Source organism: Macaca thibetana, chromosome 4 (genome assembly GCF_024542745.1).
Source record: "Macaca thibetana thibetana isolate TM-01 chromosome 4, ASM2454274v1, whole genome shotgun sequence".
Lineage (NCBI taxonomy): Eukaryota > Metazoa > Chordata > Mammalia > Primates > Cercopithecidae > Macaca > Macaca thibetana.
Genome location: NC_065581.1, coordinates 39622455 through 39639056, shown reverse-complemented (window position 1 = coordinate 39639056; position 16602 = coordinate 39622455). Strand labels below are relative to the sequence as shown.

The following is a 16602-nucleotide window of genomic DNA, read 5'->3' as shown; positions in this document are numbered from 1 at the left end:
CTATCGCAATCTCCAAAACAATTCTTATTGCTCTCGTTGAGGTATCTGATTATTTTTCACTCATTCAACAAAAACGAGTCAGCTTTAGGGGGCTAAGGGAGGGATAGCATTAGGAAAAATACCCAATGTAGATGACAGGTTGGCGGGTGCAGCAAACCACCAGGGCATGTGAATACGTACGTAACAAACCTGCACGTTCTGCACATGTATCCCAGAACTTAAAAGTATAATAAAAAATTTTTTTTTTTTTTTTTTTTTTTTTTTGAGACGGAGTCTCGCTCTGTCACCCAGGCTAGAGTGCAGTGGCCAGATCTCAGCTCACTGCAAGCTCCCCCTCCCGGGTTTACGCCATTCTCCTGCCTCAGTCTCCTGAGTAGCTAGGCCTACAGGCACCCGCCACCTCGCCCAGCTAGTTTTTTGTATTTTTTAGTAGAGACGGGGTTTCACCGGGTTAGCCAGGATGGTCTCGACCTCCTGACCTCGTGATCCGCCCATCTCGGCCTCCCAAAGTGCTGGGATTACAGGCTTGAGCCACCGCACCCGGCCTAAAAAATTTTTTTTAATGAGTTGGCTCTGAATAACAGTTCTCAGATAAGATTCTGAGCAACAATTCTCATTGTTTCCTCCAACTCATATAAAAACTATTCCTAAAAAGTATACACTGAAAGTTTTCTAAAAACATTTCAGATGTGATGGAAACATTGAACTAGAATTAAGAAAACCAAGTTCCCATTTCTAATTCAGTCAGTAAATGGCTAGTAATCTTAAGGATCTTAAAAGAATAATGAGACTACATTGCTAAATTCTATGTAAAGAGTTATGGTTCCTGCCAATTGGCAAACTTGGGGGGAGTAATTTCTGACTCCTATTCCCAAAAATAACGTCAGAGAAACTCTAGATGAAAACATGGAATCCTGCAAGTAATAATAAAAACAACAGAAATGAGAAACTCCTAGGAAGATGATAAGTTGTTTTGAATCTGGGAATGAGGGGAGCAAGAATGATTAGGAAAACAGAAAGAAGATAAAGAATATTAGCAAATAAGGGGACATCTTATATAGTAAGACAAAGAATAGTAAGAGAATATTATCAACATTAAGTCAATAAATTACAAATTTTAGACAATTTGGGGAAATTCCCCAAGAATATCAACTTACTAAAACTGACTCGAAAAGAAATAGAAAGTATAGTCAAATAGTTTTTTTAATAAACAGGCCAGGTGTGGTGGCTCATGCCTGTAATCCCACCACTTTGGGAGGCAAAGGCAGGATGATTGCTTAAGCTCAGGAGTTTGGGACCACCCGAGAAATACAGCAAAACCTTGTCTCTACAATAATAAAAACATTACCCGGGTGTGATGGCATGCACCCGTGGTCCCAGCTACTTAGGAGGCAAAGGTGGGAGGATCCCTTGAGCCCAGGAGGTCAAGGATGCAGTGAGCTTGATCATGCTACTGCGCTCCAGCCTGGGTGACAGAGTGAGGTTTTGTCTCAAAATGAACAAGTAAAATAAATAAATAAGCAATAGTATATTTGCAAAGCATATATATGATAAGGAATTAATATCCAGAATATATAAAGAAATCCTACAACTCAACAACCACCACCAAAAAAAACCAAACAACCCAATTCAAAAATGGATAAAGGGCCTGAGTAAATATTTCTGCAAAGATGTACGAAGGGCCACTAAGCATATGAAAAGATGCTCAGCCATCACTAGCCACTAGGGAAAACAAATCAAAACCACAATGAGATGTCACTTCACTCCATACACATTAGAATGGCTCTTATCAAAATAATAGAAAATAAAAAGTGTTGGCAAGGAAATGAAGAAATTGGAACCCTCCTGCATTGCTGGTGGAAATGTAAAATGGTGTAGCCACTGTGGAAAACTGTTTGGCAGGAACTCTAAAAGTTACACATAGAATTACTATATGACCCAACAATTTCCCTTCTAGGAATACACCCAGCAGAACTCATAGCAGGGGCTCAAACAGATACACACCAATGTTCATAGCCACATAATTCACAATAGCCAAAAGGTAGTAACAAATCAAATGTGCATCAGCAGAGGATTAGATAAAAATATATGGGCTATACATACAATGGAATATATTACTCAGCCATGAAAGGGAATGAAATTCTGATACATACTAGAACATAGATGAACATATTACACTAAGTGAAATAAACCAGACACAAAAAAACAAATATTGTTTAAATCCACTTATTTGAGGTACCTAGAATAGGCAAATTCATAAAGACAGACAGTCAAAACAAGTTACTAGGGGCCAGGGCAGAGAGTTTGGGGAATTTATTTATTTATTTTATTTTTTTCTGAGAGGGAGTTTTGCTCTTGTTGCCCAGGCCGGAGTGCAATGGTACCATCTCGGCTCACTGCAACCTCCAACTCCAGGGTTCAAGTGATTCTCCTGCCTCAGCCTCCTGAGTAGCTGGGACTACAGGAGCCTGCCACCATGCCTGGCTAATTTTTGTATTTTTAGTAGAGACGGGGTTTTACCATGTTGGCCAGGCTGGTCTCGAACTCCTAACCTCAGGTGATCCGCCTGCCTCAGCCTCCCAAAGTGCTGGGATTACAGGCGTGAGCCACGGTGCCCAGCCTGAGTTTGGGGAATTATTTAATGACTACAGAGTTTCAGTTTAGAATGATGAAAAAGTTCTGAAATGGACAGCAGTGATGGTTGCAAAACACTGTGAATGTAGTTAATGCCACTCAATTGTATGGTTAAAATAGTAAATTTTATGTTATTTTTATCATAATTAAAAATTTTTAATTATACGAGAAGCAGGAAATTAAAAATCTTTTCACAAAGAAAATGCTTAACAGATGAGTTCTATCAGACTTGCTTTTTGTTCAGTATTTCCAGTTTTATTTTTTTCCAGTTTTATTGAGGAATAATTGACAAACAAAAATTGTATATATTTAAGGTACACAACATGATGGGGTTTTTTTGGTTTTTTTGTTTTTTTTGTTTTTTGAGACGGAGTCTCGCTCTGTCGCCCAGGCTGGAGTGCAGTGGCCGGATCTCAGCTCACTGCAAGCTCCGCCTCCCGGGTTCACGCCATTCTCCGGCCTCAGCCTCCCGAGTAGCTGGGACTACAGGCGCCCGCCACCTCGCCCGGCTAGTTTTTTGTATTTCTTAGTAGAGACGAGGTTTCACCGTGTTATCCAGGATGGTCTCGATCTCCTCACCTCGTGATCCACCCGTCTCGGCCTCCCAAAGTGCTGGGATTACAGGCTTGAGCCACCGCGCCCGGCCCCATGATGTTTTAAAAGATGTATACATTGTGAAATGTTTACCAAAATCAAGCTAATTAGCATATCCTCACCTCACATAGTTACTTTTTGGGGTGGGGGGTGTGAGTTACTTTTTGGGGTGGGGGGTGTGACCTCCTTTCTTAGCAAATGTCAAGTATGCAATACATGGTGCATGCCTGTAGTCCCAGCTACTAGGGAGGCTGAGATGGGAGGATGGCTTGAGCCCAGGAGGCGGAGGTTGCATTGAGCTGAGATGGCACCAGTGCGCTCCAGCCTGAGCAATAGAGCTAGACCTTGTCTCAAAAACCAAAAACAAAATGGTATTGTGAACTATAGTCATCATACAGTACATTAGATCTCCAGAATTTATTCATCCTGCAAAACTGAAAATTTGTACTCTTTCACCAATATCTCGTCATTGTGCCATCCCTCTCCAGCCCCTGGTAACCACCATTCTACTCTCCGCTTCTAAGAGCTTGACTTTTTTAGATTCCACATATAGATGAAAAAAGGCAGTATTTGTCTTTCTGTGTCTGGCTTATTTCACTTAGCATAATGAAATAAAGTTCAGCCGTGTTGTCAAAAATGACAATATTTCCTTCTTTGTAAAGACTGAATAATATTCCATTATATATATGTATCCATACACACACACATACAAATGCATACATATATACATACATACCCTATATACCACATTTTCTTTACCCATTCATCTGTTAACAGGCACTTAGGTTGTTTCCGTATCTTGGCTATTGTGAATAATGTTGCAATGAATATAAGAATGCAGATATCTCTTTGAGACAGTTATATCATTTCCTTTAAATATTTACCCAGAAATGAGATTGCTGGATCATATGGTAGTTCTATTTTTAATATTGGGGGGAACCTCTATACTTTGTATCATAATGACTACACTAATTTACATTCCTACCAACACTCGTTACCATTTCGTCTTTTTCTGTAGTAGGCATTCTAACAGGTGTGAGATGATACTTCATTGTGGTTTTTAATTGGCAAAGCTGGAGGCATCACACTGCCTGATTTTATACCGTAGTATATTTGTATGTACTACCAAGCTATAGTAATCAAAACAGCATGGTACTGACATAAAAACAGATACATAGACCAATGAAACAGAATAGAGAACCCAGAAATAAATCCATGCATTATGGTCAACTGATCTTTGACAAAGGTTCCAAGAACGCACAGTGAGGAAAGGGCAGTCTCTTCAATAAATGGTCTTGGGAAAACTGGATATCCACAAGCAAAATAATAAAATTGAACCATTGTTTCACATGACATACAAAAGTCAACCTAAAGTTGACTAAAAATGTAAAGATAAGACCTGAAACTCTAAAATTACTAGAGGAAAATGTCGGGAAAAGCTACTTGGCATTGATTTTTTGGATGTGACCCCAAACGTACAGGAAACAAAGGCAAAAATAACAAATGAGATTGTATCAAACTATAAAGCTTTTGCACAGAAAAGAAAACAGAGTGAAGACACAACCTACGGATTGGAAGACAGTATTTGCAAACCATATATCTAATAAGAGGTTTATTCCCAAAATATATAAGGAACTCAAATAACTCAATAGGAAGAAAATAAATAATCTGATTTTAAAATGAACAAATGAGGCCAGGCATGGTGTCTCACACCTGTGATCCCAACACTTTGGGAGACTGAGGCAGGAGGATCACTTGAGGTCAGGAGTTCAAGACCAGCCTGGCCAACATGGTGAAACCCTGTCTCTACTAAAAATACAAAACTTAACTGGGCGTGGTGTCAGGCATCTGTAATCCCATCTACTCAGGAGGCTGAGACAGGAGAATCGCTTGAACCTGGGAGGTGGAGGTTGCAGTGAGCCGAGATCGTGCCACTGCACTCCAGCCTGGGTGACAGAGTGAGACTCCATCTCAAAAAAAAATATTTAAAAAATGGGCAGAGGACCTGAAAAGACATTTCTCAAAAGGAAACATACAAATAGCCAGCAGGCATTTGAAAAGGTGCTCAGCATCTCCAATTATCAGTTTTATTTTTTAAATGCATACACAACAAAGACTGTCCATAAGTCATTTCTTGGCTCCATTTGCATTCAGCAGTTGTTCCTGGGCATTTCATCGCCTTTACCACCTCAACAACTTCTTTATATCATTTCTTGAGGTCCTCTTTTGTCTTGCCAGGCACTGCTCCCTCTATTTTTCCTCATCTTTCAGGTGCATCTGAAGGAGGCCTACTTCATGTACTTGAGAGACTACTCCATGTTCTTTTAAAAATTATCCAAAGCCTTTTTTGTCGTCTTTTTTTTATGAGGGTCAATTTTTCAGAGGCTCAATTTTCTTTGCCAATAAGTTCTCTTGACTCCAAAAAAACAATGTGCGTTCATATAATTGGTAATAACTTCCCATATTGAATTAGTTCACGCAGAAAAGGGGCCTGTGGCTTTAATTAGTAACTGCAGACCAATGCTCCTCTTACCAATTTCTACTGCCATTTCCACCTTTGACAGGTGATTTCTCTGCATTCTTTGATGCTTGTCACACACACAAGCCTCCCCTTCCTCTTTCTCCATTCTAATTGGCTCATTTATTTCTTCCGTTTTTATCAGAGCAGCAATTCCTAGATTTTTGTAGATGAGGTATTTCACTGAAATGCTGTAAACTTGCTAGTTGAAGCCTATCACAAAGTTTTTCCACTTCTTCCACCTTTTCCACTTATTGTCAGAAAAAGTGATTTCCGGTCTTCCTTGAATTTTGAAGGTTTGTCTTTTCCTTTTAACAACTCTTTTCTGGATATCTTTTCCCTTCTTTGCCAACAATACTTGTTGTTTAACTTCCTCTTCTTCCTCCTTAGCTATTCAAGCAGCTTTTAATTCAGCTTGTCTTTGCTTTTCTGTAGCCTCTTGCTTCTTCAATCTTGCTTCTTTCTTGGCTTTCTCTCTCTTTTTTTTCTTTATGTTGAGACAGAGTCTTGCTCTGTCACCCAAGCTGGAGTGCAGTGGCGCGATCATGGCTCACCTCACTGCGGCCTCAGCCTCTCAGGCTCAAACAATTCTCCCACCTCAGCCTCCCAAGTTGCTGGGATTACAGGTGTGCACCAACACCCCTGGCTAATTTTTTGTAGAGACAGGGTTTCATCATGTTGCCCACGCTGGTCTCGAGCTCCTGGGCTCAAGCGATCTACCCTCCTCGGCCTCCCAAAGTGGCGCAGGCATGAGCCACTGCGCCTGACCTTGGCTTTCTCTTCCTTGAATTTTTTTATCCTTGTATCACAGCTATGTGTATTATCAACTAATGTTTTCAATTCATTTCTTCTTTCTTTCTTTGTGCTCTTGTTGCTCTGTTCTTCTTTTCAATCCCTCTCTTGTCACAATATTCTGCCTTCTTCCTTCTGTATTTAAATAAGAAAATTCTGTCCAAGCATAAAAACTACACCAGAAGGAATAAAATGATGGATTCATAACACCAGGTTTAGAAACTTTTTTTTGACCATCTGGAATTATTTTTGAATAGTGGGAAAAACACTTCAAAGAAACTGTCCCTTGCTTCACTTTTAGAAGGAACTGAGTTTCCAAATGTATGATCTACACTGTTAAATGCTCCTCTTTTCACTGGGTCATACATTTTATAATTTTAGTGATGCAAGTGAAGTAGTCATTATCTCTTTCCTTTATTGGTTCACCGGCTGCTTTCCATGATGTTTTAAAACCACTGCTTTATGAGCTGCTTTGATGTGTCTCTGTGTAGCTTTGTATCTTACATGGCTAAGTCCAAGACCTGCATAATGATCCTGATTCTTCCAGTCCTTAGAATCCACTGTTTTCAGCATGAGAAACACGAAATGCAATTCTTCCTCTTCTTATCCTCCAGTTCAGAGGTCAGAGCAAGGGTGATAGCAGTGCCCTGGCCAGGATGGCAGTCAGCACCAGGCCTGCAGGAATAATGGTTCCCATCCTGGGTGGAGGGCACTGCGATACTTTTCAAACTTGACCTCCCTGTTCAAGCCACACACTTTGGCACTACGAAGACCAGGGAACCTGCACACAGAGATGACCAATAACCACTTCCAGAAGGAGGCTTCTTGCTGTGGCCATTTCTTTCCAACTTTCAATAAGCAGGTCACTTTAATTCTATACAAACTTTTTCAGAAAATGGAAAAAGGAGGAATACTTCCCCCCACCCTCCATTCATTCTGAGACATTAATGCCAAAAACACAGACAAGGTCAGTATGAGAAAGGAAAATTATAGGCTCTCTCCCTCACCAATACAGTTCCCGAAAATCCTAAACAAAACTGTAGCAAACTGAACTTGAGTGGCTTTTAAAAAGATAATTACACCATGACCAAGTTGAGTTTATCCCAGAAACGTTACGACAGTTTTAGAAAGTCTAAAAATGTCATCTATCACATTAACAGACTGAGGAGCAAAATTCTATAAGCATCTCAATCAATATGTGCAGAAGACAATTTTTCAAAACCCATTCATAACTTTAAAAAATATATCTTGGTACTAAACTAATCTGATCGAAGATATATTTAAAACTTACAAAAGCATCCAACTAAATCGGGGAAATGTTAGAAACATTGTCTTCTAAACCAGGATCAAAATTAGGATGCCAACTACTACCGTGTTTATTTAAGGATACATGGTAATCCTAACCAGTGCAAAAAAAAGGCAAAAAGTTTAATTACAACAGGGGCTGGAATGAGATGTAGTGGCCAGAGCATATGAAATGGCACACAGGAGTCTAACACAGGCAGCCATGGAGAAGATGAAAATTAAATTATACCCTAAGAGAAGCACTAAATATAAAGGGAAATAGATAATGAGAATTGTATTCTTTTTATATTCTCAACACTACTCTGCAGGAAGTTTTTTCAGTTAACATATTTTGTGAATAAACAAAGTAAAATTGGGCAGGATGGGAAAAGATTTAATTTATGAAAATAAAAGTACTTCTACAAACCTGAATTTTCTTTAGTACCACTGGCGTTTCCTGATCCCATACATGGTTTAATCCTCCATCAGTAATATATGCTTTACATGCTGTTACCATTTGATTTGTTACCTAAAATAAATACAGGTACAAAATAATTATATGTAAAAAGAGAAAAAATATTTATATATAAATTTCAAACCACAAGCATAAAAATATGATAAAGAGTAAACCTATGGGCCAAGTGCAGTGGCTCATGCCTGTAATCCCAGCACTTTGGGAGGCCAAGGTGGGTGGATCACTTGAGCCCAGGAGTTCAAGGCCAGCCTGGGAAACAGAATGAGACTCTGTCTCTAAAAATAAAAAATAATAATAATAACATTAAAAAAAACTAGAGAACTTGAAATTGGAATTTTCATTCTCAGAATTTTAAAAGAAATTCTATTGATGAACTGAACATCAATTGGCACAAAAATGAGCAAATGAGTGAGCCAGAAAAGGGCAAAGATGGAAGAAAAAAAATTAAGAGAAATGGAAGTTAGATGCAAGGGGAGAGAATAAATTGAATGGGTAGGTGTGTTAGTCCATTTACACTGCTATCAAGGAACACCTGAGAACGGGTAATTTATAGAGAAAAGAGGTTTATTTGGCCCACAGCTCTGTAGGCTGTACACGAAGCATAGCACCGGCATCTGCTTCCGATGACAGCCCCAGGAAGCTTACAGTCATGGTCGAAAGCAAAGTGGGAACTGGCCTCGTATGACAGCAAGCGAGAGAGATGCCAGGATCTTTTAAACAATCAGCTGTTGCACGAACTCATTACCACAAGGAGGGCACCAAACCATTCATGAGGGATCTACTCCCATGACCCAGACACTTCCTGCCAGGCCCCATCTCCAACACTGAGGATCACATTTCAACATGAGATTTGGAGGGGACAAACATCCAAACCATATCAGTGAACTAGGAATAATCCAAGGCAAAAGAGGATTGTTTCCCAGGAATAAAGAGAAAGGAGGTCAGGTGCAGTGGCCCACGCCTGTAATCCCAGCACTTTGGGAGGCCGAGGCGGGCGGATCATGAGGTCAGGAGATCGAGACCATCCTGGCTAACACAGTGAAATCCTGTCTCTACTAAAAATACAAAAACTTAGCCGGGCATGGTGGCAAGCACCTGTAGTCCCAGCTACTTGGGAGGCTGAGGCAGGAGAATGGCATGAACCCGGGAGGCAGAGCTTGCAGTGAGCCAAGATCGCGCCACTGCACTCCAGCCTGTGTGACACAGCGAGACTCCGTCTCAAAATAAAAAAAAAAAAGAGAAACGAAAGTCTTTGGATTGAGACAACTCAGCAAGTGTAGAATGAGATAAATATAAAAGAAAAAGTTTGAGATTTTAGAAATTCAAAGGTAAAGAAAAAATCCTAAAAGATTCCTGGGAGAATAAAACCAGTTACCTACAAAGGAAACAAGAATCAGATTAGCACCAAGCTTCTCATCAACAATATTGAATACTAGACAATGATCGAGCAATATCTTCAACTTCCCAGGAGACAATGATGTCGAATTTAAAATCCAAGTCACACCAGCATCTGAGTGATCACACAAAATGAAAGTGATTTTCAGACATGTAGAAATCCAGGAAGTTCACCACCCTGAAACCCTCTCTGAAAGAACTTTTTTCAGCAAAAGAAATAATGAATCCAAGAAGGAAAAAGATGTGGGAATCACAAAACAGTGGCGATCAATAAATTAGCAATACTTGGATTTTAGTCTGAATACTTGTTGATTCACAATGTTGAAAAAAATGTTAAGAATAATATGGAACTGTTAAAAAAAAGTATTCGTGATACTTGCATAGCAAGAGACTTTATTCAGGACCCTTGTGATAGGTATAGGGACCACTGAAATGGGATCTTGCAGCGGGAAAGAGAGATTGCGCTCAACTCTGAACACAGCGTGGGCAAGCAGGAATGTACAGCCAAGGGGCAGGATGGGGGTCAGTGGGTGGAAAATTATTAAGAGGAAACATCAGAGGTAAGGGGGATTTTGGCTAAACTGACCTAACAGGATTCTTGCTCAAGACAGGCCAAAGTGATCGGACAACACCTGGGGGGTCGGGGAGAATGAAAACCTGATCAGATATCTAGAGTCATCAGATATCGAGAATGGGTGGTTCTTGCTAAACTGACTTAGCAGGGTTCTCTGCTCAAACTAGATTTTACTAGAAAGTGCACAGATGGGCCTACCAGAAGATTCAGAAGCCAAGCAAAGAATCTTTCTCAGAACTAAAAATGATCTCAATGTGGGACATATATGGCAAGAATGAGAGAGACTGGTAAAGAGGAAGGATTCTGAGAGTCTTGTCGTATTTAGGACATAGTGATTAAACCTATACTTTGCTTTTTAAAAAAAACTTAAAATGTGACTGTGACTTTATATATTTAGTTGTGCTTGAATAATTTAGAAATAAATTCTATTCATGTGGGGTTTTTTTCCTGTTGTTGGGTCTTTTGTTTGTTTGTTTGTTTTTTGAGACAGGGTCTTACTCTCTTGCCCAGGCTGGAGTGCCATGGTGTGATCACAGCTTACCACATTCTTGAACTCCCAGGCTCAAGGGATCCTCCTGCGTCAGCCTCTGGAATAGCCAGGACTACAGGCACACACCACCATGCCCAGCTAACTTTAAAACATTTTTTTTGTAGAGCCAGGGTCCCCCTATGTTGCCCAGGTTGGTCTCAAACTCATGAGCTCCAGCGATCCTCCCACCTTGGCTTCCCAAAGCGCTGGGATTACAGCCTGAGCCACCACGCCTGGTCTCATGTGTTGCTTGAGTAATTTTTCAAATTATTTTAAATAATTAACCATGTGGTGCTACACAGGAAGATTTTACACAAAATATAGTGCTGATGGGAGTAGCTAAAGAAGCACTGTTAATAGTAAACACACTCCTATCTCTTGGGTAGAATCAAAACTATTTGAAATGAATAAATTAAAAAGCCACCAGGCACATTTTCTTTAAGTATTGGGGCTTACACCTGATAAACAGAAAAGTACCAATTACTCCCTTCAATTAAGTACAACCGAGTCCAGTCAGCACCTTTCTCTTCTTGCCCACTGGAAGTACTAAAACTCTGAGAGGCGCTCAGGCTTCCCAGTTCCCTTCCTAGGGCTCAGAAGGAAAGATTTGCTAACTTTTTCACAGGATGACATGTAATTTCCTCCCATAGAAACTTACCTTGATAAACAATGAGGTCATTCTCTCTGAGGTATTATAATACCTTGACACGCCGTGAATCATTCTGATGGCATTAATCAAATTTTGTATTCCATGTGCCATGGAAACCTAACATTGAAACAAATTAAGTGAATTCCATCATATGCATATAGTTTTAATAACCAATATTCTATAATACTCAAAACTCTAAACATGCACAAAATAGTACAGCATTTTTATCTTAAAATCAAATTTTACTAAATGCAATGCAGTATTCTAGACTAGACCCTGGAACAGATAATAGGACATTAGTTTTGACAAACAAAGGTAATACAAGATGTTAACAGGAGAAACTGGGTAAAGAGAATTCTGTGCTATCATTGCAACTTTTCTGTAAATCTGCACTTAAAAGTTTATCTAAAATTAAATTTTAGAGGTGAGAGCAATTTTAAGGTTAATAGTTCATTCTGCTCTTTTTAAAGGTGAAGAAACTGATACCTTGAGGGGTAAAGTGACTTTCTTATGGTCAGAAACGTAGCTAAAATAGAAATCAGACTAGCATTCACTTTCTTTTATGCAACTCAGTTCACCTTTTAGCAATCCTACCAAGTGCCATTAGGCTCTGAAGATACTGGAAGAAATCCAAACCTATTCGTGAGTAGCTCACAGCAGAGTGGAAGAGATAAACACAAACAAGTAAAACAAGTAGAACAAGATAGAGCAAAGCAGAACAGGAACAACAAGGATATAAAACAATCGCAAACATAAACTGAATGCTTACTATATTCCAGGCTAAGAGCATTAGCATGTTATCCTAAGATATGCTGACAACAACCATGAAAGGTAGGTTTGATTACATCAGATATAAAACATCACTGATTGTAACACTGCACCATTATTTTCTGTGCTATTGAGAAAGAAAAAAGACACCCAAGATGAGGAATCTAACTCCTACACAATACTAGGCCACCAGTGGGCCCTCCCTGTTAAGGTAAGCATGAAATAAACCAACCATGGAGAAAAAGAGAGAAACAAAATGTACATACTACCAGGAGGAGGAAAGAAACCAAGCTTCTTTGAGAATGTATGCACAGGTACTCAACTGCAGTCTGAATTCATACGAATGGTACCAAAATCAAAAACAAAACAAAACAAAAAAAACACACCCTCAAGGACAGAACTAATAATTTAAGGTAGTATCAAGTCACAACCACAATGATTCATAAAACCTAACTGACTAAAGTATGTCCTAAGTTCAGAGATACTAAAATGTGAAAAAATGTCTTAGAATCTGTAAAATAAAGTGTCAGGCCTCTGAGCCCAAGCTAAGCCATCATATCCCCTGTGACATGCATGTATATACATCCAGATGGCCTGAAGTAACTGAAGAACCACAAAAGAAGTGAAAATGGCCTGTTCCTGCCTTAACTGATGACATTACCTTGTGAAATTCCTTCTCCTGGCTCATCCTGGCTCAAAAGCTCCCCCACTGAGCACCTTGTGACCCCCGCCCTACCCACCGGAGAACAACCCCCTTTGACTGTAATTTTCCACTACCCACCCAAATCTTATAAAATGTCCCCCCCCATCTCCTTTTGCTGACTCTCTTTTCGGACTCAGCCCACCTGCACCCAGGTGATTAAAAAGTTTTATTGCTCACACAAAGCCTGTTTGGTGGTCTCTTCACATGGACGCGAGTGAAATAAAGCATTATCACTGTTCCCATTTTGCAAATGAGAAAACAGAGAGGTAGAGACGTTAAGTCCCTTGCCTAAGATCCAGCAGCTGCAAGTTACCTAGTGGAGATTCTGAGACCCTGCTTGTAACCATGATGCAAATCACTACGGAAGAACAGACAAAGCCAATGGCATCCCTGCCTTCAAGGAAATTTCTTTTTAATTGATGGGACAAGATAAAATATATAAGACTTTTTTTATTGGCAATGGAAGAAATACAGCCAAGAAAAACAACTACTGATTAGTGTATGGTATGTCCTAGACGTGGGGTGTCACTACAGAATAATTAAATCAGTTTTATGTGGCTTACGGAAATTAACATCATTACTTTATAGTTAACCTTGTATGTCAGAATCCCTATTATATATGGTATCTGTAGATCAAAAAGATCCTAATAAAAATATGCCTAGAAGGAGTCCCTTCCACTTTTGCTAAGTCATGTCTACAAAGACCACTAAACTCCAATAAAGAGGGCTCAGGGATGGCATCAAATGGGTCCTTCAGGAAAATGTCCTTCATCTGAACTTTAAACATCATTATTTATAATAGTAGCTCCTTGAGTGCACTGCTGTTGTCCATGTATACACAGTGTTCAGATATCTTATATGTGAAACATATAATAGTAAGATATGCCTAAAGCACAATACCAGGGTGATAAAAAAAAATGAAACATACATAAAACTTATGAACCAGAAATGGAAGTATGAATCCCCTGCACTTTTCCTACCCAAATGACAGTTATGAACTAAACAGCAATTGCTGGTTACTTTTAATCAGAATAAAGAAAATGAGGGGGAAAAGGAGTTGTTGAAAGTACAGATACAGTGGGTGTATGAGTGGGAAGCAATTATATGACTCAATACTATTAGTACTTCTGTCATTTCTAAAGGTAATGCTTGAAACCTTCCTACATGAGAGAATATAAAAAGCTCAACAACAACAAAATAACAATAATAAGGTACATCCATGGTTAGAGTAATCGAACAAAGTTTTTTAAAATTACTAGGATGAAAAAAACATAAGAACTAAATGATTTTTAAATTATATGAATTAAAACAAGTCTTTTGAATCAAGAAGTTGAAATCAGTATACTTTAAAATTTGGAGTCTTGATAGCAATAAAGAGTATTCTATCTTTCTTTCGAGTTTACTTTTTATACTGAAAAGCTTTAAATATATAGAAAAGTACAGAGAATAATATAATGACCACCTACTCCCATCACCAGATTTGACAAGTGTGAACATTGTGCCATAGTCACTTCCTCTATTATTTTTCACATCAAGAGCTACTTGCAGTAACCCTGGAGTAGACTTTAGGTATTATGTGTATTTCATATTTGCATCTTCAAATCTTGTGAGCAATCCGAAATGCTTGTGACATGTAATAATTTTAATTCTTCTTGGACAGAAATTTTAATTGCTCGTATTGTAAAGTTGGGGAATTAAGTCATCGAGCTACCAAGTAAGCCAAGCAACGGCCCCATTTCTCCAACACCATACAATTTAATTTTCTTTACTTGGTGTCATGTGCACAGAAATACCTAAGAAATGATATAAATGTTCTTATATTAAACAAATTTTATGAAGGTTCACAACACAAGTCCAGCTACTAGTAGCAGGGCTAAAAATGAGAAGAATGAAGTTTAAGAAAGTCATAATTCTTGGTGGGGAGGAAGGGAGAGAGATGTGAGCTGAAAAACTTCCTCTTGTGTACTGTACTCACTACCTGGGTGACAGGATCCATACCCCAAACCTCAGCATCATGTCATATACCCATGTAACAAACCTGCACATGTACCCCTGAATCTAAAATAAAGCTGTGATTTTTTAAACAGTCATAATTATTTGCAAATAACACTAATAAGTTTTAAATAAAATCTACAATCTCTTTATGGACTCAATTAAAAGACCCTGCTTTCTAAGGTCTTCCTGTCCCGTCTCTTGGTGCTCCTTGACGGATGATGGATTCCTCACGGCAGTAAGAAATGCACTTGTCCAAGACTCTCAACCGACATTTTTCCCTCCCCTTTCATATTAGACTTCTTGACTACTAACACGCTCTTGGAATGATTATGAACTGCCTCTACACCTTCTTCTCCAACTCTAAGTGATACAGGCCATAATGTCTTTCCTTCTCCCTGCCTCTAGGATGAAACCTGCATTGACCCAAGAAGGTTGGTCAACAAAACCATGTGGCCAGTGCTGCCACCTATATGGAAGATTTGACTACTTCTTAAAAAATTAGAGTGAAGAATACTGAATACAGATATCAGACACAAATTAAATTAATTTGAAAGCATTGGGCTGGGCACGGTGGCTCACGCCTGTAATCCCAGCACTTTGAGAGGCGGAGGCGGGCGGGTCACTTGAGGTTGGGAGTTTGAGACCAGCCTGGCCAACATGGCGAAACCTTGTCTCTACTAAAAATACAAAAATTAGCTGGGCATGGTGGCACGCACATGGTGGCACCTTTCCCAGCTACTCAGGAGGCTGAGTCAGGAGAATTGCTTGAACCTGGGAGGCGGAGGTTGCAGTGAACAGAGATGGCGCCACTGCACTCCATCCTGGGCGACAGAGAGAGACTCCATCCCAGGGTGGTGGGAGCAGGGGAAGGGAAGAGGAAGCATTTTAACTTAGAGAATACCTTGAAGAAGCAACATAGTAAAATGGAAAAATAATACGACCCATAATGCTAGAGACAGCTAGATTCAAATTTGGTCCCACCACGGATCATCATAGAAATGCTCAAACTCAGTTTCCTAATCTTTGAAATGAGGGTCGTTGCGCATACAGAATGAAAACATATGCAAAGCATGTAGCCCAATGCCTATAACAAAAGGTCAAGGATTCTCAAGCCTGGGAACATCTTTAAAAATGCAGCTGTCTGGTTAACCCTCCTGCCTACAAGTGATTTACAAAAGAAGTAACATCCAGGCAAAATGGGGAAATCCTGCCCTAAGTTCTCAACAACTACTAGCTTCCTTGAATTCTCCTTCTATTAAATAAAGGATAGAGTTTTTTTAATTTTCATATTTTATATGAAATACTATGAAATACCAGATTATAAATTTGAAGTTAATATAAACTTTTAAAAAATAAAAGCAAATGGTAGTGCTAACATGTTCTTTAAAGGATCTCTATGGAAATATTATGAGAAGAATAGGCTAGAAGTTAGAAGATGGGTTCCGTCCTGCATCCCTGATTAGTTGAGCGATGCTGGCAAAATCACTACACCATGATGAGTTTGGTTTCCTAATCTGTAAACTGGGAAATATCTACCTTGATAGGCAGCCCCGAAGATGGCCCCAGTGATGCTCACCCACATAGTACTCACACCCTTGTATACCCCCTACCTGCCCAGAATGAACCAGACTCACTTGCTTCTAGTCAATAGAATACAACAGAAATGATGGGCTGTCACTTCAGAGATTAGGT

The 16602-nt window shown here is 39.4% G+C and overlaps 3 protein-coding genes and 1 pseudogene across 4 annotated transcripts in view; 2 read left to right on the top strand and 2 right to left on the bottom strand.

The window, feature by feature from the left end:
• Positions 1-16602, top strand: part of BTBD9 (BTB domain containing 9) — an 820757-nt gene that overhangs the window by 204817 nt on the left and 599338 nt on the right. The gene's annotated exons all lie outside the window — the stretch shown is intronic.
• Positions 1-16602, top strand: part of GLO1 (glyoxalase I) — a 453994-nt gene that overhangs the window by 353237 nt on the left and 84155 nt on the right. The window lies entirely within an intron of this gene.
• DNAH8 (dynein axonemal heavy chain 8) overlaps positions 1-16602 on the bottom strand; it is a 314177-nt gene that overhangs the window by 262479 nt on the left and 35096 nt on the right. For both annotated transcript variants that reach the window (XM_050787538.1, XM_050787537.1), the window contains exons 10-11: positions 11454-11561; positions 8250-8351 (exon numbers count right to left, since the gene is read on the bottom strand). In XM_050787538.1, coding sequence (XP_050643495.1) covers positions 8250-8351; positions 11454-11561 — 210 coding nt within the window. The remainder of the gene's footprint in view (positions 1-8249; positions 8352-11453; positions 11562-16602) is intronic.
• Positions 5356-7111, bottom strand: LOC126952752 (dnaJ homolog subfamily C member 2-like; annotated as a pseudogene).